General features: G+C 42.2%; 5 protein-coding genes across 5 annotated transcripts; 2 read left to right on the top strand and 3 right to left on the bottom strand.

The window, feature by feature from the left end:
- Positions 1-471: 471 nt before the first annotated feature.
- On the top strand, positions 472-2,386 carry LOC128722995 (tax1-binding protein 3 homolog). Its single transcript, XM_053816697.1, has 3 exons — positions 472-690; positions 1,024-1,152; positions 1,248-2,386. Exons 1-3 carry the CDS (start codon positions 637-639, stop codon positions 1,434-1,436), a joined length of 372 nt encoding a protein of 123 aa, XP_053672672.1. The 5' UTR covers positions 472-636; the 3' UTR covers positions 1,437-2,386.
- Positions 2,387-8,358: 5,972 nt separating this feature from the next.
- Positions 8,359-10,262, bottom strand: LOC128726153 (F-box only protein 33). Its single transcript, XM_053819943.1, has 8 exons — positions 10,114-10,262; positions 9,878-10,033; positions 9,693-9,800; positions 9,510-9,621; positions 9,025-9,420; positions 8,876-8,953; positions 8,578-8,808; positions 8,359-8,499 (listed from the first exon to the last, which is right to left on the bottom strand). Exons 1-8 carry the CDS (start codon positions 10,245-10,247, stop codon positions 8,359-8,361), a joined length of 1,356 nt encoding a protein of 451 aa, XP_053675918.1. The 5' UTR covers positions 10,248-10,262.
- A 1,835-nt stretch (positions 10,263-12,097) lies between these two features.
- LOC128722580 (NADH dehydrogenase [ubiquinone] 1 alpha subcomplex subunit 5) lies at positions 12,098-12,950 on the top strand. The gene is made up of 3 exons (XM_053816252.1): positions 12,098-12,214; positions 12,386-12,547; positions 12,634-12,950. Exons 1-3 carry the CDS (start codon positions 12,194-12,196, stop codon positions 12,820-12,822), a joined length of 372 nt encoding a protein of 123 aa, XP_053672227.1. The 5' UTR covers positions 12,098-12,193; the 3' UTR covers positions 12,823-12,950.
- A 172-nt stretch (positions 12,951-13,122) lies between these two features.
- LOC128722581 (uncharacterized) lies at positions 13,123-13,697 on the bottom strand. Its single transcript, XM_053816253.1, has 2 exons — positions 13,435-13,697; positions 13,123-13,352 (listed from the first exon to the last, which is right to left on the bottom strand). Exons 1-2 carry the CDS (start codon positions 13,546-13,548, stop codon positions 13,128-13,130), a joined length of 339 nt encoding a protein of 112 aa, XP_053672228.1. The 5' UTR covers positions 13,549-13,697; the 3' UTR covers positions 13,123-13,127.
- A 4,643-nt stretch (positions 13,698-18,340) lies between these two features.
- On the bottom strand, positions 18,341-22,304 carry LOC128725095 (transcriptional repressor p66-alpha). Its single transcript, XM_053818814.1, has 8 exons — positions 21,526-22,304; positions 21,243-21,453; positions 20,896-20,997; positions 20,161-20,265; positions 19,857-20,091; positions 18,821-19,678; positions 18,629-18,748; positions 18,341-18,480 (listed from the first exon to the last, which is right to left on the bottom strand). Exons 1-8 carry the CDS (start codon positions 22,302-22,304, stop codon positions 18,341-18,343), a joined length of 2,550 nt encoding a protein of 849 aa, XP_053674789.1.
- Between the last annotated feature and the right edge of the window lie 1,883 nt (positions 22,305-24,187).

The following is a 24,187-nucleotide window of genomic DNA, read 5'->3' as shown; positions in this document are numbered from 1 at the left end:
CCCCGTGAAAAAGTTTCTATATCAACAATATCGTCTGACGGCGTAAAGGAATACATATAGCGTAAAAAAGGTTGGTCAAAAACAAATGTAGGACTTCAAATGATTGCGAATTCAACTCTTTTATTATTTTCCTACGCGTTTTCTAACCTTATTATATGTGATAGTCATTATACAATTATGCATCTTAAATGGAAAAAGGACATTTGAACAATTTCATTGCGTTGCAAAATTTCTCTTTTACCCGTAGCAAACTGTCAGATCATTTTACGTGACCTGATTACCTAGATTATTGAATCTGACCATCAGAGATCATTCGTATAAAAAAGGTAAACAATGCAATTGAAGTTTAGCCAATAAAAAAGTAAAGAAATCTTAATAATAATTGAAAGTTATTGTACGCGGGTCGATGCAGGACGCAGCTGAGCTCAAACATTTCCAGAAACAATAGCGTGAAGATAACGTACAGCAAGTTGTAGTTTTGTGTAGCGTAACCTGGTGTAAGAAGAACAAGAAGAGTCCGCGGTCTGGAAGTTGTACGAGACATCAATTGAAAAAAGCGGATTTATTTGTGTATCATCAGCAAGAGGCACCACTTTATATTTATCATAGCAGAAATTACATCTCAAATTCTCAAAAATGGCTAAGAAAGCATTTCAGCATCAGGCGGGCACAGCCATGGAGTGCTTAAGCGTAAGTTTGTAACATTCCTACAGGTTGGCATTGTCACGGTTGATTGAATAATTGCAAAGTATTGCAAAGCTTCGGTATACCTCCACTCAACAATCAATCACTGTTTTACACAAGCTGGAAAGATCTTTCCTCCCGGCGACTGTGGTAATGAGAGGGTGTCCGATTGACCTTTGCAAAGCATTCCTTTCACGCAACGGGCCGTGCCAATTGAAGTGCAAACAATCTGATTCTGATCTTCGTAACATCCGTTAAAACGTGTTATTCCTAATTTCATAATTCATCCCACTAGTTTAATGCAGTTAAGCATATATATTCTAACCTTCCTTCTTGCAGATCCCAATAACGTTACACAAAGAAAAAGACATCGACGAGGAAGGGCGAGAAGTGTTAAAGTGCGGTTTCAAAATTGGTGGTGGCATCGATCAAGATTTCCGAAAAAGCCCTCAAGGCTACACAGACTATGTGAGTGTTTGACGGACGTTGGTCACTAACCGATCAATCCTGCCCAGGAAGCTCTTTGCTAACCCGCTAATATACCCTTTTGTTTCATGTTTCAGGGAATATACGTCACCGAAGTACACGAAGGAAGCCCTGCGGCAAAATCGGGCCTGAGAATGCACGATAAGATTCTGCAGTGTAATGGGTATGATTTCACCATGGTAACGCATAAGAAAGCCGTCAGTTACATACGAAAAAATCCCGTGCTCAATCTACTCGTCGCGAGAAAGGGCGTTACATCGACCTAAAGTACACGTGAACGAACCAGCATGGTCCAGTTTCGTTCATGTTGGAATCCTCATCCAGTCGTAATCGAAAGTTACAATACGGAATACTCCTCCTGTCGAAAAAAAAGTCGGGAACATTCCTCGTTTGCCTAATTTCAGGTCAGACAAATCGAACGAGAGGCAATCCATTCCAAATTCAGAACATTCCACCCGAACTGCAAGTGAGTCGAAGGTGTCTGTGGACTGACCCATGCTTTCCTGCGTAGTTTGTGCAATTAGTTAGGTGTAGAACCAGGCTGACTAGTCTAACGACCAGGGTCCATGCAAGTTGCACAAGACTTGTTTAAAAAGACGCAGTTCCCCCTTAATTGTCCTTTGTCGCTTTTTTCTGAAACGATCAAGCATTTTTTGAAAAAAAAAACGAAAACAGTTTTTATTACACATAGCTATTGATTATTTGTAAGCATGTTTCTAGGTGTAATCGTTAGTTAGATGCTGCCTCCTACCTCCATCGATCGTATCGCAGCCTGTTTCGCTCGTTTTGATCGAACGTTCGGTAGAGGAGAGGAAAGCAAATAAATGGACATATAGTTGCTTATTAGAAGATTCTACTCGTTTGAGAGATTTTAGCGCATTTTAGACGTGATGGTGGTGTTATAAATTAAAAACACAAAAAAGAAAAAAAGAAAAAATACTAAGCAAACAACATGACAACCGGACACAATCGACGACACGTACTGTAATCACAGAAGAAATTTGTTTGAAGGACTGTCTTCGTGTCCTTTTTTTCTACACACGTGTATTTACAGCCGTACGAGACCCACGTTTCGTAGTTCGATGACGTTCGTCACTTTCATATCTAGCTCTTAAAAATGTATGCCAAAGTAAGATTAAACTATAAAAAATATGTAAACTTGTCCAATGCAGACGATTCATTTTGGAAAGGATATGAAAGAAACTGCCAGTCTAGTTCAAATGCCGCTCAATTTTCAGACTCAAATACACTAAGCAAGTACAGCCTTTTTTTCTATCGAATAGTTGTTGTTTTATTTCATTAAATTTTCAAAGCCATTGCTCAAATGTTACGAGATTAAGGATGATGTCCATCTGTGTTGTTTTACGGTTTATGTTTAACGCCCATTAAGGATATTGTGAGCATGTTTCGCACACTAGTGAAATTTGGTACTGACAAAAAAGTCGAGAAACACTCGACGAGCAAACTGCAACAGAAAGGTTTCTCTTTCCTTACGTTGGCGCGAATGCATAACAAATCTGCTGCAACTTTTACAATGCACTGGTGCTAGATAGCTTTCAAACTCGTACATATATTCACACATACACACGTACAACAAACAATCGCAAATCGTTCACTGTTTAACATATAATTTTTTTGCTCTTCGATTTTCATATTAAATGGGGAATTCTTTGTGGGAGAATGCGACGGTAAAACTTTGCATCCTCAATTCTATCGGTTGATTTTGTTACGTACCCATGCCATCATGCATATAGGAATTATGGTTCTAGTTATCATTACAATATCGAAATTGCATTTTGCAATAGGTGATCTGCCGAGTTGTTAAGTAGATCGGAAATTGTTGGATTTTTGAGAATTCCTGTCACATTTTTAATTCATTGCACATTGCTCATTCAGATTTACATTCGCCTATTCTGAGTTCAGCTGCTCGATGGTTTTTTATGTTTCATTTATGAACATTCATTGGTCATTGGACCACATTCAGTTGTAGGATATTTATGTTTTTCAATGACATTCACAATTCCTCTCCCTTTGCTATTTGGCCTTACACATTTTGGTGCATTTCAACTACCATGATACGTTCTTACTGCGATTGATTCTCGCTAGTTAATGGCTGATCCTCTATCGATTCTTAATCCTGAATGAGCATTGCATGGGTTTTAAATCGGTGTATGACATGATTGAAAACATGTTTGTACATATTATTGTGAAACATATTTCATGTGACTAAAAACGGAAAAATAACCACGCAATACCATGTTTAACATAAAGGTCATTTTTTTCAAGGAGTGAACATTTAGTGTGATAAATTAGGCGCTTTTTTCTTTGAAGTTGAGCATTAATTTACTGTAATGTCTGCGCTTTTCATACCAGTCACCTGTCTTCAGAAGTTTCCAGATTTCTTCCTTTGAGCGGTAGCCGCTGTGCTTCTATTGTTGTATGTCTGTCGATTTATTTCGTGCCGCACGATGCCACCTTTGCTATTTGGTAGTCTTTTTATTGATGTTATATGTTTCGTTTGTTCGTTTGTAAGCTAGCTTGCATTTGTTTCCGTAGCTTGCTATTTCCTTTCTACTCCTATATCACAGATGGTGTTGATTTCAAACTTTCTTATCAGTTTTTGGACTTGTTGATTTGTTTCAAGCTTACCGTTGCGAGACTTTATGCGTTCTTCCATTATTTCTAATACGTGTTATGATCCTTCTAAATTGTTCTCTTTTATACAGAATCCTTTTCTTTCTATTCTACCTTCTTCAATATCCCGTTTTCTTCACACTTCTCTGTCAGAGATGATCCATTGGCAAAAGCGGCGTATACTGATTCACGCTTTGGCTTTTTGAAGGTGAATGCGGTACACTTTTGCATTTGTTATCCGTCCTGTATGCTGCTTATCATTTTGATTTCTGTTCAATTTTATTTATACTTGAATTTGTTTGACTTTTCCATACTTACGTGTCTCTGTGGCATGTATGCACCTCCTGTACTGCTTTATTTTGAATTGAATGATTTATGTTCTATCATTTGGGTGTGGAATTCTGAGCAGACCCTTTAGTGAGATGCTGTTATTGTCAAGCCCACTTGAATAAGGATTTCCCTGCGCAGTGGGCTTCGTTGCATCAATCGGCCGCGCTGTGGACTCATTATAGAATCATATTTCAGTCGTGATAGTCTCGCTAGATTTTGTTTCTTTGTTGGTTCGCTTGTTTGTTTTCATTTATTTTGCAAATCTCCTATTTATTTTCTATCTGATCTTATGCCATATAATTGGATTGGAGGATAGCTTTACTGTTTCATTTCTTTTATGTTTCCGTTTCGCTTTCTCTATTTCTCTTTATTTTTCATTATTACTCGTCTATCACACAACTGATTTTAAAACAGCAAATAATTTTCTATGATTTTAATGTTAGGTGGAGTTGTTTCTTAACCTTAAGGGATTTTCACGTTGATTTGTTTAAATACATTCTCGCTCAATGACGAAAAAGCTAGTTTCTTACAAGTTTGTTCGATGTTACATACTTTGGAAACATATCATCCTTAAGTTTTCTATGATTTGATTAAAAAATGTATTACCAGCGAAAACCCACGGCAAATTTACTAACAGTCAAAACAAAGAAACAAATGAGCGTTTTCCATAGAAAAATGAAAAATATTTAACACAGCTTCAGAATGTTGATTAGAATTTTAAAAACTATAGCAGTCTGTATTTAAACAGCAATCAAACAACAATTTTAAAACCTGTATTTAAAGAACAACATGCCAGTTACTAGTCGTAATTTGTTGTCGCCTTCAGCAAACTTGGTGCATCGATGCAATTTTCGTTTACATTTAAATATGTTATGAAGATAGTTAGCACAATTTACATTTGATCCATTAGGATTTTTTATAGGACTTAAATAGCGTTTTAATAATGTTATTTACCATTGAACTGTTAGTCTGATTTGCACCATCAAGCGAACGCTTATTTTCCATTTGCATTAAAGGGTAGCTTTAAAAGATTCATTTTACTATCGACACTCGATCGGAACAAAAGTACGTTAGAGTCTACTCGACGACGAGTTGGTGGGTGAACTGTGCTGTGCTCTCTTTCCATCTCTCCCTGTATCCTCTTGCCTGCAAGATAAGAAGTATCCTTCTCAAATGAAGTGGGTTTTTGAGCACCTGGGATGTTTATCCGACCGCTGCTTCTATGTTTGCTAGTTGACAAATTCATTTTGGGGTGTTACACGCTTCAACTTGAGGTCTTATGGTTGTTTCGTTCTCAAACAGTTTACCATTTCAATGGCGCTGGCAGATTAGCTTTCGTTTCATTTGAACAGTACCATTCTCCCCTTTATCACGTCTTTTGATTGCATTTTGCCTACCTTTGGCATTAAGTTGAGTCCATTTGATTTATCGTTTTTCTTTTGACCCCTTTTCTGTTTTCTGTTTATGTATTCTTATACTGTTGTCTTGAATAAAACATCGTTCAAGCATTGTTCATTTTGTATTACGTTTTTTAATTCGATTTCTCTCACACTTCGATAGTATCACAGATGTAGGTTTCTTTTGTTTATGTAAAGGAATTGTTTGTTGCTTTGTATATTTTTGTTGTTTGTTTCTCTTTTGCTGACTTGTTTGTTTTAAGCACTCGATATTATTTTCAATCGGTCGATTGCGGATTGAAACTGTTTCGTTTCTGCCAAAAATGAAGCTGTTAAATCAATACATTTCCTTTGCGTTATTTGGTTGGTACTACCTTTGACTGCTTGACTGACATTGTTCTGATCCTGCGGAACAACCGTGATAACCGTCTGTGCTTTTCATGGCATGGTTTGTTTCTTCCATTCCCATAACTTTCGTACCGATGTCTTATTGCACGTCCGCTATTACGTCATCTTTTCTATGCTTTATCGTTTGTTTCGATTTGCTTTAGGCACACTTTGTTGTAACCGACAGTGTTTTGTTCCCTTTTTCTAAAAAAATGTTTCTTGACTTGCAATTGGTGAATATTGTACAATCGTACCTTCTACAAGACTTTGTTCGTTTCACGATTTCCTTATACGCGTTTAACACTACCTGTAATTCTATCAACATGTTGCTCTTCATGATGTTTCTCTACTTCCAGAATGTACCGTACATGTCTACGGTTTTGTTGAAACTTGTACCAAGCATAGCTTTTAACACGACCATTCGTTATAGGACGGCATATGGAGTTTTCTTTGTTTTTCATTTCGTTTGTTTTGTGCTAGTTTCTTCGTACTTTGCTGGATTTTTGTAAGATTGCTTGAAAAGACGTATGCCGTTATATTAGTACGCCAGTCTGCCAGCTTTGTTGGATATTACACATTTTATCGTTTGCTTGCACTTTACAGTAAATACTCATCTGGAATCCCTGCCACGAGGGTTGTAGTAGTAGAACTGTAAAATCGTTTCATTGAGATATTTATGTTGCTTTTTTGTATCTTTTCATCATAAAGACGTGTTCTCGTTTCATTGGATGTTCTTCTCTATTCAAGATGATGCATGGGGTTCAAATTTGGGTTTGAATCATTTAAATAGTTCCAATGCATTCGATGTGTGATATCATTTAAAACATTCTTCTCTATGTTGATGCTGATTGTTGGCTATCCTCATTCTTGCATTTGTACATATGATATAAAACGATCATCTCAAACAGGTGTTTAGACTATCTTGGTCAAGGTTTTTACTTTATAGCAATCAGATAGTTTGCGCACATTAGCAATGTAATGTGGTTGCCCCAGCAAATTCTGTCGGTTAAATCATTCTGGATGGTAGCACACAAGTAAAGCTTCGAGCATTTGAGCAAATCATATATACTAGAATAAATAAGGATTGTTTTTGGCTAAAATAAATCATCCTATTCTTCGTTCACTGTTTATATGAAAACAGAGCAGCTAGAGAAAAATACGAAACAAACATTTTTCAAAAAAGAGAAAGCATTTTTGTATAATTTAACTCTTCAGAACTTCAAGGAAAGATTAGAATGTTTTCCTTTTCTGGGACTGTTTCATTCTATACGTAACACAAAAGTGGTAATTATCATCACAGATTGGTTGCGGTTTGTGTTCTTCGTTCGTTCGTTTGCATTGGTAAGCTTGATTTGGGCCCCATGGCAAGTATGTAGTTGAAATACCAAATCTCTACAGGTTTTAATATTAGCACTCGTTTGCTGGAACACTGCGTTCTTTTAACCGTTGCGGACCTACGTGCCATCGCCATATAACATGATCTTCTATACTTCACGCCTGATGTTAACGTTTTGCGGATATGTGCACATGGGATCGTGATTGTGAATTAGTGCTTCGTCACTAAGCAGTCAAGAATGCATTCGGCTCATTTTGTTCTTAGCTCTATTTGATTTCCTAAAATATATATATCCTTGTATAAATAAATCATTACGTTTCTTTTCTCTGTACGGTGGAACAAGGAACAGCCCCTTATTTAAACGATGAATCGTTAGCATATAGTGGAGAGGGAAAATAGATCCTTGCATCGAACGAATCGGGAAGCAGGATGTGTTATAACAATAAATTAAAACCCTCTAAATCGATATTCGTTTCCGCGATATCAAAGCCGTTTTTGTCACAATTCGTTTTGCTGTTCATTTACATTCTACTAGTCGCTTCGATCGTTCGTTCGCTACAGACGAAGTTGTGAATACTACACGTTGGTACAACAGCTCTGCTAGATGGTGTTTAAAGGCTCTCAGTCTTCCGGTTCGGCGGTTATGAGCTTCTCATTCGTTCTTGTTTGTATCCCTTATACAGGAGCAGCTACGTCAAAGGTGCTTTTGTTCCCCCTCGCCTTGGTTTCACAGTCGATTTTTATCAGTTATAATAGCATTCAACTTAACGTTATTTGTAAGGGCATCTAAGCCACGACCAACAAACAAACGTAATTTGTTATTGAAATGAAAGTTTGCCAACGAATCGCTTTGTGGCACATTGTTGATCGAGAAGCGAAACACGGGCAACTAAATTGCGGATTTGCGAAACTTTTCTAAAAACCATACAGCTTAATTCTTGCTGCAGTACCAAGTTCTGTGTTAGTGAGCGTTCTTGGCTTGAATTGTATAATGTAATTAGTTCATCTCCTTGGTTTATGTAGATTTGAAGTATCGCGAGCATAAACAAAATGTTTCTAAAATACAAGCACATACATAAACCGTTTTTCAAGAGCGCTTGACATCTACTCCATGATATCCTTGCGAATGTACTTCAAGATGTACTGATCACGCACTTCGTTTGCCACTGGATAGAAGCGGAGTGCTGGCGGAAGTGTTTTCTCATGCAACGGGCACCATTTTTTGCCAAGCTGTGCGCTGATTTCCTGGGATGGGTAGAGCATAAAGTCAATGCTTCATGTGCCCATTAAAAGGTAAAGAGTTAATTTGTTGGTATGTCTTACCGCGATGTATGGGTTGCGCACCGATGGGATCGTAAAATGGACTCCAGACACCTCAAGCAACTGCAGCTCCCGGCCCCGTAAACGCGAAACACCGACAAGATTGATAGGATCGAGCAGATAACCGTGGATGATGATTTCTTGCAAGTTTTTGCAACGCCAGGCCATCATCACTAGTGGATCCATGTCGGTGTGCATTACCAGTTCCATGATGTTTCGGTACTGTTCGATTCGCTGGAAAGAAACGTTCAAAATATGGATCATCTCAGAAACGCAGTGATATTTCGTGACTTAGATATACCATCGAATCGACCCAAACTAGACTGCGGAGAGTAGCGTTGTAATGTTCCGAGAGGTAATTCAAAGCTTCGCGATTCATCTGAAAAAGGCACCAGCGTTGAAAAAAATAAAATAACACAATTCATTCACGTAATTGCTTCGTAATCTTACCTTCTCACAGAATAACACCTTCAGATGGGTCAGTGGCATCGACCGTCGAAAGATGTGCGAATGAAGCATGTCGACAGCTTCGTACGCGCACATCAGCGTCAGGTGTAGTTCCGTCTGTGGGTTACTGTTACGAAAACTGGTCCACGCATTCTCCGACAGCCCAAAATGGTCCTCCTCGTTGATGCCGTGGACATGGACGATGAGCTGACGCAACGGAAGCAGATGCAGCGTGTGCAGTAGCTCCTCGCACATGCTATCGTAGTCGAGCGAGAGAACCTGCAGCGAGCTGCACTTTTCAAACAGAGCCGGCTCAATCAGCTGCAGCGCATAGTGACCTGGATCCTGCTTCACCGAGGCTAACACAAGCCGTTCCAAGCATTGCGGTTTCGAGATGCACTGGCGAGGGAGGAAAGAACGATATTTAACAAAATGGAATCAATCATTCTGTGATACGGCGAGACAACTCTGTCCTGCCGGCCACATACGTGCAGGAAATCCGGAGCGTGAAGGGAAAGAATTTCGGAGCCTCCCAAATCCAGTGCCTGCAGTGGAGGATTCTTTCTGCTGAGCAAAGACATCAGGGGTTGCACAAACAGCCTGGAAGTAGAGAGTCAAGTGGGATACAATCTTAACTTTGAACATAATAAGCATACACGCGCACGACTCACTTGAGAACGTAGTCCCATTCATCCTCGGAACAGAACGAACCGGGTGTAACAAGGGTTGCATATTTGGGAAGGATGGAAATACTGAGAAGCCGAGAGCTTTTGCTAAGCCTTAAACGAGAAAAGTAATTGTCAGCATTCTGCTCCTTTTCTGTTTGCCGCTCTATCTGAGTATCGTTAACGTTTACTTGTACAGAATTTCGGCAGCCTGTTCGACATCGTATAAATTGCACGAATCGAAGGCAATTTTTACTTCGCTGACGATGTGAGCTAGCTTTTCCAAAAAGAAGCTATTCTTTCGGTTCTGCTCTCGTGCCACGTTGAATTGAATGCGTTTGAAGAATCTAAATGCAAAAAAATAAAAACGAAAATGTCGTTTCATCACGCACCCAAAGGGAGTAAGTGGAAAGGATCCGGCCCATACCTGGGTTGGAAAATGGTCGAGCGCCAGTGCCAGCATGCCGTCGACGCACGGAGACGATCCTGGTGGTTTAGACACTGGAAAATGTTCGAAATGGCGAGGGCTGGCAGCTGGCCCCAGTTTGGGCTGCTACACATCACGTCGTACCCGGACCTTACCACAGCAGAATGTCGCCAATGCCCTTGAACGGGTCGAAACGGTACGGTCGAAACTTTCTCCTCACTGTGCAGCCCGTCTGCGGCCTCGACAGCCAAGCCTCGATGGAGGTGGACGCCCTTTGTTGGCGGCCGTTCCGTCAACCGTCGTTTCGCTTCCGGCGCGGAGCCGTTCCCCGTCCTGCGTCTTAAACCCCAACCAGTGCACGTAATACGACGCAATTTTCCCGATGCAGGCCCTCCGCCTTGCGATGTTGACTTGCTTTCAGCTGATTTCGCTTGGTTTGCCAGCAAGGAAAAGCAAGCGTTGTCGCTTGAAGACAGAATCTGCGCTCTTCCTGTGTTGGTAATACTTTCTATGGTTTCATCACGACGCCCCAATGCTGGCAGCATTTGGGGACTGGATGACTTGTGGTTTGCTGGCCTTGCGCCTTGCACGGGACAGTCTTTCGAGATTCTCCTCTTCACTCCACTTCCGGTTGTTCACTTTACGCACCCCTCGATGGCACTAGTGCTCGCTGCATTCGTTGCCGTAGTTGTTCGCTTTCTTCACGATCGTTTGCCACAAACCGTTGCTTCCGTAATGCTGAGGAAGCGATTTACGGCGCAGCAGTGTTTCGTCAACGGTTTGATTTTTTTATTACCCACCACCCCCACCAAACAATATCGTGTGTATGTGTGTGTGGAAGTTTTTTTCGCTGCACCTTCGCGCGCCTTCCGCGACCTCGGCGAGATGCAACCGAAGCGTTGAAACAAAAGTATTTATCTGCGGGGAAATTGTCGTTTATTTTGGTTACGATTCTGTCATTGTTTTTGCAAATTCTCTTCGCTCTCACTTTTGCTTAACTCTCCTGGTTCGGTCTCTCTTTCTCTCAATAGCACATTCCTTAAGAGAGAATCCTGACTTTTACGGGGTAGGACAGTTGTTTATGCGAATTGTTTGATTAGTATAACTGATTTGATATTATTATTAATTCAATGAATTTGTGCTTTGTATAGACATGAGTTGCTCCTCAAATAATAAAACATTTCCTCGGAAATAGCCACGATGCCTGACAGTTTTCCTACTAATATGAAATCAAGAAAAAATTCCAATTTCACCTTCATCGGTGGACTGGAATAATTAATATTCATCCAAACAACTAGTAAAACATACATTCAATCACATTTGAGAACTAGCACTACCAGTGTAGCGTATTACGAGTTTTTGTATTATCACGAATATTTCGAATTATTTAAACAATATATAAACACGCGGTATTGCCAATTCCTCTGTTTGCAAAGAACATGCTTTTATATAGTGAATACACAACAGCGTGTAATGTAAACTAGATAACATAATTAAGATTAAAATTTACTCTTGCACTGCTCGGGGAAAAGAGTAAACATTTTACACAAAAGTAACAGGAAAGCATTCCACACAAAAAGAAGCAATTTTTGCTGCTGGGCATCACCTAACATCATCTATATAACATAAATATCGTATAACACAAATAGTCGTATACTCTCACGTCAGGCGCTGTTTTTAACGCTTTCTGTCGTACAGGTGACACTAGTAGCGTTATCATTATTATAGCATGTTAAAACTAAATTATAGAATTCAGTACAGAAGAAAAGTAATAGAATTCATGCTCTTCTGCCAGAAATTTAATTTCTCATGCCTACTATACCTCTAATATGTTGACTCTAATTATGTTGTTTTACGCCCACTCGAATGCAATGCATGTCTAAAGATGAGCATAGTTCATGTCAGCTGTTTTCAAACGACGTATAATCGAACGATAACGAGCATCGCTCTCACTTGTCAAACCATGCTTGACAAGCTGGTTTGGCAAAGGAAAATATTTTTACGCGAGCCCGGAAGGCAGGCGCTCCTTCGTTGCTAAAAATCATTCTTTTGCTTAGATTTAAATCCACAAATCTGCGATATGGCAGGAGTAATTAAGAAGGTTCGTCGCGTTAACTATCCTTGAAAGGATCAGTGGTACAGTTCTAGCCCCTGGGGCCATTGGAGTGCAGATTGCCGTTGCCAGTGCTGGTTATGTCACAAACGACCGGCGGTCCCAAGGAGAGTGGTTTCGTTTTCGATAAAATCCTACCCGGTTCACTACTTGTTTCAGGCGACCGGATTGACTGGCATGCATGTGGCGAAAAATCCGCACCACACACTGACGGCGCTGTACAATAAGATCCTTCGCGCTGTCGCTAAGATGCCCCAGGAAGCCGCATACCGACGGTACACCGAGCAGATCGTGTCGGATCGAGTCAAAATTGTTGCTACGGTAAGCATATTGTCCCCCAAAAGCCACACGTGCTATATTGCTGTAACCGCACGTACGTTTTGTTGCGTGTCTTTAACCACTCACAGACGCCAAGTGTTGTGGAGATCGAGCAGAAGATAAACTGCGGCCAGGTGGAGGAACTGATAATCCAAGCAGAAAACGAACTGACCCTCGCCCGCAAGATGCTCGGATGGAAGCCTTGGGAACCTCTGGCAAAGCAAGCCCCCGCCACTCAGTGGGCCTGGCCACCGGCCAATTTGCCTGAGCTAAAGTAAACGTCCCACGTCGCCGATCGAAGTAGTTCCGATTTCCCGTATCCTTGGACACATCCGTAGGCAATGCAATGAGAAGCATATGTTAGTGTGGCATATGTGTAAATAAAACACGTGTGGCAATGGAACGATGTGATGGTCGCGTTTAATTCACTGCACGACTAGCAACACCTGATGACCGTCCTTCGGCCGGCCCAGCACGGGAGCATGTGGTAAACTATCGTGTGAACACTATCTTTAGCTTGAGCCTGTAATCGCGTCCTACGTAAATGGGTGGATGGATGCATTCGCGATGGCGAGAAGATAGTTCAGTAGCCATGAGAAAATGTTAATAGTCCACTAATGCGCGCTTTACCGTCACCAGCCAGCCCGCCAAAGTGCTGATTGTAGCTTGCCGATCCATCCAGCTTGGTGTTTCCGCTCTGGCTCTTCCACAGACTGGCTATAGCTTCCGCGTTGACGTCCGTCCCGTAGCCGTCCTCGTGCGTAGCACCGAGATTAAGCGAAAATTGCCTCTTAAACCGTTGCCGCTCCTGAAAGTCGAAAAGGAAAGCGATTGTTTTTTAAATCCTTCCTAACGGTCCGAACACCGGAGGCTTCACTCTAGCAACGTACCAGTAGCGGGTTTTTTTCAATCCCCGTTGCATCCCTTCGCAGTGGTTTGGCGTGAGTCAAAGCTACGCACATCACCAGTAACGCGTACAGGATCGCACTCAAATTGATGTGCATTTTTAGGTTGAGGGAATAATCAACAATTCAAAATAATTAAAACTACTGTTCCGAAAACGGTTTTACTACACTGAATTGTACCATAAAACAGTACTACGTCGCTAACGGATCTAGAAGATTGAAGCAGCACAAATGAATAACCAAGACGCGTATTCACACATGCTTGTTTTACATTCACCCGCTGATAACGACTTCCGATCATCACCCCTGGGAAGAAGTTGGTTCAAAAACACAAATAACCTGTTGACATGAGTTGAAGGCACAACCAAACGTGCTCGCTAACTATTTGCGTGGGTAAAGCATGTCGAAGGGCTTTTCCCTTTTTACACTGACGGTGAATCCGCGAGCGCGAAACCCTAGTGTAACGAAAAACGATACGTGTGAACAAATTTCTTTCGAATCGAATGAAGGCAAATGCGCTTTTTGTTTCCGTGTTTTCATTTACTGTTAATGTCATTATCGTTTACTGATAATATAGCAAAGTGAAGTAATTCGTGTTGGTTTATTTCTTTAAACGCTTGCTTGCCATGTTTTGCCTGCTGGTTACGGTAGACGTTATTTCGTTTACGCTAGGATCTCGTTTCTTACCGAAAAAGAAGAATAAAGTTACAAAGCGTCGAAGACAAATGCATGGTACATGCCGCTTGGACGCACCCGTGCCAGACAATTGCGCATGTTCGACGACAAATCAAAAGGACTAAAAGGACAATTCTGATAACCAAACGTGGGTTTATAAGGGTTTGCCTAATAATTAAAACAATCCGCTTCGCCAGCAGCGTAAGCCTATCTAAAGAAAAGCAAAGAGAGCCAACAGGCAAAACTATTCAACACAACCAATCAATGCAGCTTTATAATTGGAACGGCGTAATAGTGTTTATTTTACCTCTATTTGAATGCATTGTCGTTATGTTTTATGTTTTCTAACCATTCAGGCAATAGAAAAGCGAACGATTTCGCACACAAACGAGATTATCTGGGGACAGTTTCATTTATCTTGAGTACTGAATTTTAAAGAATTTCGTTAGTGTTATCATTTGAGTTGTTATTCGTTTTCGAAACATTGTTTTCCTATTTACCAGAGTAAACTCAATATCTAGCGTTTCCAATATATATATATATATATGTAAATAAATATATATATATATATATATATATATATATATATATATATATATATATATATATATATATATATATATATATATATATATATATATATATATATATATATATATATATATATATATATATATCACTTGAATCCTTACTCTGTCTGTGATTTGCCTTGCTCAGTTTCGCGTTGCGCCAATAACTCCACACACCTGCACATCTATTTTGTTCTGCATTGTGTTGGCCCTAGCCAAGACAAAAAAATAAGAATGAAAACACTTTTCCAGTGTACAATAATTTTCTCACTTTACATTACGATCAAATTCGTTTTAGCCTAGACTTAAAAAATATTACTTAGAATTTCTTTGTGTTTTTTGTTCACTCTCACTTCCACTCTCGCTCTTCAGCACTCTTGTTTTTTACTATCTTTACTTTTATTGTAGCATCAAACTGTTACAAATCAATCTTATTCGACTTTTGTTTATTTGCCTAAAATATGTCTTAATATTGTTGTTTTTTTCTTCTCTATTCCATTTTATTATTTGTTTCCATCTCACTAATTACACGCGCTTCCCATCCATGCTTAATTGTTCAGTTTCGAGAATTTAACTTAACTTTGCAAAACACGTTGATGTATTATTCCAGTACTCGTTCGTTTACATTCAGCAATAATTTCTTGGCATTTCCAAATTCATTTATCATTTGTTTCTTGTTTATAGCAATGTTAAATGTTGCTGCCGATCCATATTCAAAATTTGCTTTGCCACGTGACGATAGAACAAATATGGATATTCGCAAATTCGACTTATATTAAAATCCGAAAGCTGAAACGAAATTTTAAAAGCTCTTTCGTAAAGTTCAACTTTCAACTAAACTATGTACCGCGGGTTTCGAAAGAATAAAAAAACATCAAAATAGGAAAACGAAATGAAATCGTTTTATATACAAAAATACATATCGATAGTAGTTGTACTTAAATTTCCATCAACAGCACCACTTTTTAGTGGGCATCATATTCAACATATGCATGCGTGTATGTTAGGGTCCTGTACCAGCCGTTGTATTGCGGTATGTTTAAATGATGAGTTATGTGAAGGTGCATCAACATCTAATTTTATATCATTCAGTAATCCCACTGAAACTTATGAAAGGACATCCTGGTCAAGTGTTTCACACGATTTGTCTTACAAACTCTAAAATGAGAAATATAGGCCACTCCTCACACATGATGGAGGCGTGGTGCTGCAAGAAAAAGAAACCGTGACTCATACCAGGACATGTAACGTAGTTGATAAGTGTACTTGATAAGTTTACCAAAGGCAACCAAAGTGATATTAGCTTAATAGATCATAAGAGATTTATAAACAGATGCGCGCTCTACACTCAACAATGCGGCGACTGGGGAAATTCGGCCGAACGGAAAAATTTACTTGTTATTTCGTTTCTTAGCCAGCAACGATTTGTTTTCCGTGTGTCATCGTGTTGTGTTCTTCTCAGAAGTTCGAACCTCACCTACTTAAGACCACCGCACCTAGCTTCTCAGTTCGCTTAGCGCGTGTGGCGGTTCTTTCGATTGAGTGGAGAACAGTCCAGTTCTACTTTAAATTGAGTAAACGATAAGTCTGCCACAGCGTGTTGGCAAGACGAAGAAAAATATATCACAAATTTTGCAATGTAATGTAAGAAATATTGTAAGTTGTTTTTCCATATTTTTTGTCAATGAATAGTTTCCTCACTCAAATCATACCAGAAGGGTTGAATTTTGGGTTTGTTTGTTTTTAGGTTGAATGTGTGTATTTGTTGACGTGTTTTATTATTCATAATGATAGTTCATAAGTTGGTTTATTTTATATTTGGTAGCATTTTTACGTAGAATGCCTCCGTGATAAATTCATCAGCATATTGTCCGAAGAGGAAAGTAAACAATAATTGTAAGCCATTTGTTAACGAAATAACTCAATTAACAAATGAAGCAAATGATAGTTCCACAAATTTACCAAAGGAAGTCATTGCATTGGAATCAACAATGTTCGTGCGCAATCTTCTACTAATGTTGAATTGTAACATTGAAACGAATAAGCTTAACATTTCAAATAATAACAGCTAGACAGAACCCATTAAAACTGTGTTGCTACGTCTTGGCCCTCGATAGAGTCGGTGGATGCAGCAGTTTGCAACAGCGAGGAAATGTAGTAAATTGTAGATCAAACACCAAGTCTGCCGTACCGATCTCATTTGACGATCGTGTTAAGTAGGACTAATTTACTTAGGTGCATCTACTATCGTACTACAATTCCAATTTCATTTGTAAAATGTCCACCTCTACGCCCTTGCAGGCAAGGTTAAATCAAGCAGAAATAAGAATGAAAAATAAAATTGTCTAAATTCATATATTCCATTTATCAATATAGTTTAGTTTGGTCTAATGGTGAGAACAGATTAACAAGTACCCCCGCCATTTATCTATTCCTGCTTATAGAAGAAGCAGTATGAGTAAAGATATTTCTTACCACACTATTCAAAACGAAAAAAAAACAAATAGCTATCAATGAAGATTCGTCTGGTCCAAACTAACGTAGCTCTATGTGCACATTTTTTTTGTTCTATTTTGCAAAAATTTGCCAACATACGGATCGGAAAATAGCTTGACGGACTTGATCGTTAAAATCAAGTTAATGCGCTTTCTATTCTTGAAGTAGGAAAATAAAACATATTATTTAGGAAAAAAAATGTTCAGAACAATGATCTGAGTCTGAAATAAAAACCTGAGCGAAGATAAAATGATAATCTGATCCTATTTTGCACATCTGACAAAAAAAGAAAAAAACAAAATAGATTCGTTCGAGTCGCTATTTCCTTTCATTCGCGTGCGCAATCGACGCTATGATTACTATTACGTCGCAAATTTGCCCTTAAAATCTACGAAAGCCTTCGCAAAGACAGTGCTTATATTATCGTTCTAATTGTAAGTGAAAACAGAGTCGTAGAAATACAACTAAAGCATGAAACTCCGATGAATCAAAACAGAGGTATTATGTTATTACCAATCATATAGAACGTTTGCGGAGACACGCGCGCATTCGTACTTCAGTGCCTTCAAGTGATAAAAAAGGCGCCAACTCTGTGTCTGTAACTCGTTTCTTTACACAGAAACAAATGAATCAATTATTTTGTTTAAACTGACTGCATTATCTAAATTAGCATTCTATAATCGGGATTTTAATTATCGTCAATAAAAATGGAGAAAAAGGAAGTGAAAGAACAACATAAACAAAAAAGATATAACTTATTACTAAAACAGCACTCACTATGTTATCATCGCCCTTAGCCAGTAAAGCCAGAGTCAGTCTGCCGTGTGAAGCCTCGCGAAGGAGGATTTTTGTTTCGCTCGCTTATCTTCTTCGCTTTCTTTTCTCATGCGGGCATCTCCAACGAGTCCGCTACCTATAGTTGAATCCTTGAATGATGGTATCCTGCCGGTGTGAAAAGGTCGTGCGACCTTTATCTCGCGTGCGAACACTAGGAAGTACGGGGTTGCTACTAGTTGCGTAGCAGTTACGTATGAACCTCCCGGGGTATGTATGAAATAAGATGTACCGACCAGCCTGTACTACTATATTGAATCACTTTCTTCACTTGCTTCCCGCGCTAGATGAGTCAGGGCGGTGGCATCGTTAGCGGCTTATGATTTCCAATTGTTCTGTCGACTGCTGCTCGGCCCAGGGTTCGACTGCGACAGCATCTCCTGGTACTGGCGTTGCAGCTCCAGAGCACGCTGCATATCGGCAAGTGAAGACCCTTTACCGGCGGCTGATAGTGAAGCTGGAATTACGAGCAAGCGAGGTTATACTTAAGAATCACGCCTAATAGGAACATCACAATCACATGCTTTACAATCACCAATGCCACCAAATGACAAGAAAAATCTGTGGTATCATCAATGAAAAGCCAAATCATAGTAAAAACTTACCAGCTGCCTGGGCCATTGCTAGCTGGTAGGAATATAGGAGCGGCGAAAACTGCATCATCTGCGCCTGTAGGTTGTTTATGTTTCCAAGATTACCAGCAGCTTGCAAATTTTGCTGTAAGCCTATGCAACGACAAAATAGAGCGTGTTTAGTTGTTGTATTACCTAGGAGCAGCCAGTAAGAAGCATTCTTACCTCTGAACAGCTGCTGGTGCAGCGCCTGCACGGCGGCAGCCGCTGCGGTCGAATTACTGAGATTGGCTAGGTTGCCGAGGCTGCCAAAGTTACCCAAAGCGCCGAGTTGTCCGAGCCCGCCAAGCCCAGCCAGTGCCGAGAGTTGGGCGGCTGCTGCCTCGGCGGTCGCATTCGCTGTTGCACTGTGCCGGTTGGAGCGAGAGCTGGACGCTGGCGGTGGTGTCTGATGCTGGTTCGGTGGTGTCGGCGTCGGACGGGGCGTCGGTGTGGGTGTTTTTGATTTCGAGGGAACCTGCGACTGCAGATGGGCTGCGTGCAGCTGGTGGAGATGATGGTGACGACTCTGCTGCTGTTGCTGTTGCTCTTGGAGCTGTTGTAGCTGCTGCTGTTGGAGTTGCTGCTGCAATTGCTGCTGTTGCTGTTGCTGCAGCTGTTGGAGCTGTTGTTGCTGTAACTGGGCCTGTTGCTGACGCAGTTGCTCTTGCTGTTCCTTCTGCCGCTGCTGTCGCTCCTGGCGCTCCTGCTGAGCGGCGGCAGCAGCTGCTGCCGCTGCCGCTTGTTGTTGCTGCTGCTGTTGCAACTGCTGTAGGGCGACTTGCTGGGCCTGGGCTTGCTGTTGAGCCTGCTCCAGCTCGCGCAACGCCCTCTCTTCGCGGAGTCCGGGCGTCGATGACGGGGTTGGATGGATTTCTACGGGCGAGGGACTGCTTTGTGCCGCCAGCCGAGCTTCGATTTCTTGCTCTTGCTGCAGCGCCTTCACAAATGCCGTCTTCAGGCGGTTCGTGTGTTCGGCCTTTAGGGCCTTTTTCACGTTGCTTGTTACGCACTGTTCGCAGATGACCTTCGGATCCTTGCCAACTATACGTAGAAAGTGTGCGAGAGATAGAGAGAGAGAGAGAGAGAAAACATCCAACCTGGTTAGTACAACGTGTGTCCTCGAGCGCCGTACGTGGGTGGCGCTAAAGGTGTGGAAAAAGCCCCAAACCCTGTACTTTACAGGGTGGGGGTTTACAAAAAAAAGGAAACAACACAAAACCTGGACTGTTCTGAAAAGTGGGATTTCCTCTTTTACCCTGTTTCTCCCATTTCCAGACGGGAGTGAAATCAATCTTGCACTGCGCGCATCGATACGGTTGCTGCGGTGGGTTCTGCTTCTTGTCCTTTGTCAGATAGTCGACCACGTGCTCGAGACCCAGCAGGTACACAAACTCGATGTTGCTTGGGTTCGGCACGAAGTGCATCTCCGGCGGCGGGGGTTTCGGGGGCGGAATCTGTTAAATAGCCACAACATCAAACATTCCGTTCCAGGGATAAGAGGTGTAGAGATTTTGGACTCTTACCTGAAGCAGAGTTTTTTCCAACTGTTTGCGTAGTGCAAGCTTCGCCGACGCCTGCCGCTGTGCCTGACTCTGTGGATCCTCGCGTGTCGGTGGATCACGATCGCGCTGCGAGTAGAAAAAGAAGAGACGTCATTTGCCAGACTCAGAAACAGAACACAGTTAGATATGTACCACTTCTTTATTGATTTGACGAACTTCTTTTCAAAGCAATGCTGTGCAATTGATTATTATTGTCATTAATTTTTGTTCACTACAGGCAAACAATGGTACATCATTATACATTGATGATAAAAAAATTCCCCGAAAGGGGTAACATTAAGAGAGTATTACAGTGTAATTCATACACAACGTAATAAAATAGCATCAACAAACCCTCATGCTAACATGCGTAGTGTTGTACTCCTGGAAGCTAGAGCTGCTGCTTCCTCAGCTTCGCTCGAAACGATTGCATTCCATGACCTGAAGCCACGATCATCTGACACGCGAGAAGATAAGAAAATGCTGGTGGCGTTGTTTTTTTATGGCCTTCACTAAATAGCGTTGAATCCCTAGTTGTGAACGAATTACAAAAAAAAAACATGTTTCGATGCCAAGTAGACCGGAGACATAAATTGACTTTTGCTAATATGCGGACTGAAAACTTATCAAATTAACACCTGAGTAACCTTTGCTTGCAATGCAAACTGTTGCAGAGAAATATAAACGTGCGTCTCAATAACCGGTCCGTGAACTCACCTTCAAGGAGATCGGCTCGACGGTCGTACAGCTGATCTGGGCCGGTATCGGCGGAGTCGGCGTGATCGATACGGAGCTGCTGAGCTGCCCAAGATTCTGTGCCTGGTTCGTGAGGGGAAGGATAAAGAGAAAGCAGACCAGAGGATCAGTCGAAAACGAACGGTTGAAATTCCACCCCCGGAAACGCCTTATTGGCGCATCGGTAAAGATGGTTCTCGAGGGGTAGGATGGCTCCCTCTCACACAAGACGAACAGAATCAAGACAACAAATAAAGGAAAAGGAAACCGCCGAGGGAGGATGGACCGTCGAATGGACCGAACAAACTTTACATTCGCGGACGACTCACATTGCGCTGCTTCATGGCCGCGGTGGGTGCGTTGGTCGGTGTGATCGTGACCGAGGGCGTGATGATCAGGTTGGATACGCTCCGGCTCAACCCGATCGGCAGCCGTTGGCCGGGGTTACTAGGCGTCAGGGTTGCTCCACCCGGCAGCGACGGTCTTTGGGATAGTGACACCTTCGGCACGGGCGTGATGTTTAGCGGGGAGCCTCGGTTGCTGCAAAGGGAACAAAACGAGGGGTATGGCGTAAACGAGAGGCTCGAAGGACGTGGAAGGCCGCATACATACTTCACCGGGTTGGAAATGGGCTTGGCGGTGGATGATTTCGAGTGCGCCGGCAACGGAACCGCGTTCGTCGGCGTGACGCTGAGGGAACCCTTCGTGAGAGCGGCTGGGATGGCGGCCAGTGGGTTGGCCAAATTAGGGTTGCCTGGTGTCACGATCAGATTCTCCTTCATCATCACCTGCTGCGATTGCTTCAGCTTCTTCAATAGCACCAGCTTCGTCTCTTCGCTGCGTAACTCCTCACGCAGCTTCCGGAGGCCGCGTTCTCGCTCGCAGATCTCCGCTGCCGTCAGCTCCTTGATCGGATACACCGGGGGCATCTCTTCGTCCTCGGATTCGGACAGTCCGGTACCGACGCTGTTGGGGCCTCCGCCACCGCCACCACTTCCGTTCTGCGATCGTCCGTTCACCTTCGCCGGAAGTAGCACGATATCCGGGACTTCCGCGTACGATTTCACTTCCGTGCGGGGTCGCAACACTCGCCGACCGGGAACAGGTGATGTGTTACCCCCTTCCACGCCCATACCACTCACTGTTGCTGCTGCGGCTGCCATGGGTGCGCTGAGCAAGCCTGCACCGCTGCCAGAACCGCCGTGGTGACTTCCGGGAGATGCTGCGGATGGCGCCGGAACCGGTGGCAGTGCGGGCGTGATGGTGAGGCCAGAATTCTTCGCCAGTGCCCGCAGATCGCGTGCCGTGGCCGGTGTGATGGTAAGGGAGGAACGGCCAGGTCCAAGACTCAGGTCCACCACCGCCGAATCGTCCACTTCCATGCGCTCCATCATGAGAGAACGAGAGAAAGACGCAGCACCACTGCACTTGTCACTTCCCTCGAATGTCTTGCTTCACTTTACTAGATTTACACTGGACGGAAGACACAAGACACCAAATATAAGCAAACCACATACACACACACACGTGCTTGGAGATTAATCATTCCATTTAACGGTAGCATTCACGAAGTTAGCTGCACTGAGCAAGACGCCAAAGAGCCACCACGCACTATTCTCTAGTACGGAGTTCGCCCCCGAAATTAATAGTGATTCTTCTTCGACTGTGCGCTTTGAAGTTTCATTCATTCCCATCCCCACTCGGCTCGCAGAATAGCGACGGCTGGCGGACGGGGTATGCACCACAATGGATGTAAACCACCCTTACACCTCGACTACTCTTCTTTCCCCACCCAGCCCTAGCAACCGACGACGGCAACGATGACGGTGGCGACGGCTACTGAACCAAGAACTACCATTATCCATCGCGGCCCTTGCGCTCTTTCTCTTTCACCCGTGGCTGTATCATTCGATTCTGCCAACAAATCACCAAACACTGAAGGCGCTCGTGGAGACGGAACCGTTTTGGACGTGCGCGGCGGGCGGAGGGTTCTGCAATTACATAGTCACTATTATCGTCCTCGGCAGCGGCGGCTGCCGTCGACGTCGCCGCCGTCGTCGTTGCTTTCTTTTTTTTCTCTTTCCAAAACCCCACTCAGCTAGCGGGACGATCTATCCCGATGCGCGAAATCGGATCTCGAACGCGAACGGCGTGATTAGAGTGAAACTAAAACACGGGGAAGCAGGCCTCCACAATTTGTTTCTTGCCCGTTGCTAATAAGCCAGTATGCAACTGTAAACACACTACGAGCAGATCCGCGGAAACGTTCTTCTTCCTAGAAAAATCCACCGAACGCAAACCTCTCGCGTGTAACGCACTGCACTTTTTTTGTTTCCTACGCCATGATACTTTTTGATTGTCAACTTTTCTAACCCTCGTAGAACCCGTGTGCTCTAGATATCGACGGCAACCACCTATTCCACCATCAATGGCGGCGTTCCGACACAGAGCAACCATGCAAAGTCCAGCCAAGTCGCGGAAGCATCGGTGCGACGGTGCATCGGTTTGGAGATATTATCACCTGGCCTGTCTGCGGGAATTAACACGTACACTTTCCTTCAACGAAAATACACTTTTGGGAAATAAGAGAAAAAACAGGCAGTAGGTATTTGTCCACTCTCTGGCACTTTCTCGTTTCACATACACACGCAGCGCAGGTATCAACGCTTGCTGGTGTCGTGAAAGGTTGTGGGCACACGCGTTGAGGAGGGGATGATAGGGTTTTGACAGCAAACCCGAACGCTTCGAAAACACTTCGCTCTGTCAAACGGTACGATTCGCGGAAAATTTACTTTACACAAAATACATGGCATTATGGGTATTCTAAGCAATCACTTAGAAAAAAGAACTTATTGTAGGAAAAGAATCCTTAGCAATCACTTAGAAAAAATAACATTCCCAGCCGAAAACGTGAACTTTTGCGTTGATAGGATTGTGTGGCCATAGCCTTGGCTATGTACGTGCAGTAATGCAATTTTAATGATTATTGTGCACTGTAAATCATATATGGAGCGCTGGTGTTTATAACCTTAACCTCAAAGGGTGTAATCTCATAAATTTGTTCATAAGAAAATACACCTAGTTCATAAGAAATATAATATTTTTACAGACAAAAATAATGTTTTTGTAATTTTTTTAAAACTGACAGCATTTAAATTTCGCCTCTCGTTTAAATGTCCCTTTTGCAACACCTAATCGTAAAATAGGTTAATGAAGAAGAAGAAGCTTGTTTGTAAATTGGTGTTGTTTATTTGAGTACCCAAAAAAACGTGAG

This window comes from Anopheles nili, chromosome 3, assembly GCF_943737925.1.
Source record: "Anopheles nili chromosome 3, idAnoNiliSN_F5_01, whole genome shotgun sequence".
NCBI lineage: Eukaryota > Metazoa > Arthropoda > Insecta > Diptera > Culicidae > Anopheles > Anopheles nili.
This window is presented reverse-complemented; position numbering and strand designations above follow the sequence as displayed.

Bases quoted from the DNA above. Each gene is read 5' to 3' on its own strand.
- LOC128722995 (XM_053816697.1), top strand. From the start codon at position 637: ATGGCTAAGAAAGCATTTCAGCATCAGGCGGGCACAGCCATGGAGTGC. The intron at 691-1,023 runs GTAAGTTTGTAA...TCCTTCTTGCAG, and splicing joins CAGCCATGGAGTGCTTAAGC to ATCCCAATAACGTTACACAA. The intron at 1,153-1,247 runs GTGAGTGTTTGA...TTCATGTTTCAG, and splicing joins CTCAAGGCTACACAGACTAT to GGAATATACGTCACCGAAGT.
- LOC128726153 (XM_053819943.1), bottom strand. From the start codon at position 10,247: ATGTGTAGCAGCCCAAACTGGGGCCAGCTGCCAGCCCTCGCCATTTCG. The intron at 8,954-9,024 runs GTAAGATTACGA...TGCCTTTTTCAG, and splicing joins AGGTGTTATTCTGTGAGAAG to ATGAATCGCGAAGCTTTGAA. The intron at 8,809-8,875 runs GTATATCTAAGT...GTTTCTTTCCAG, and splicing joins TAGTTTGGGTCGATTCGATG to CGAATCGAACAGTACCGAAA.
- LOC128722580 (XM_053816252.1), top strand. From the start codon at position 12,194: ATGGCAGGAGTAATTAAGAAG. The intron at 12,215-12,385 runs GTTCGTCGCGTT...TACTTGTTTCAG, and splicing joins TGGCAGGAGTAATTAAGAAG to GCGACCGGATTGACTGGCAT. The intron at 12,548-12,633 runs GTAAGCATATTG...AACCACTCACAG, and splicing joins GAGTCAAAATTGTTGCTACG to ACGCCAAGTGTTGTGGAGAT.
- LOC128722581 (XM_053816253.1), bottom strand. From the start codon at position 13,548: ATGCACATCAATTTGAGTGCGATCCTGTACGCGTTACTGGTGATGTGC. The intron at 13,353-13,434 runs GTACGTTGCTAG...TTCGACTTTCAG, and splicing joins TTGAAAAAAACCCGCTACTG to GAGCGGCAACGGTTTAAGAG.
- LOC128725095 (XM_053818814.1), bottom strand. From the start codon at position 22,304: ATGGAGCGCATGGAAGTGGACGATTCGGCGGTGGTGGACCTGAGTCTT. The intron at 19,679-19,856 runs GTTTTGTGTTGT...TTCTACGTATAG, and splicing joins CACTTTTCAGAACAGTCCAG to TTGGCAAGGATCCGAAGGTC. The intron at 18,481-18,628 runs GTAAGTTTTTAC...TCGTAATTCCAG, and splicing joins AGCAATGGCCCAGGCAGCTG to CTTCACTATCAGCCGCCGGT.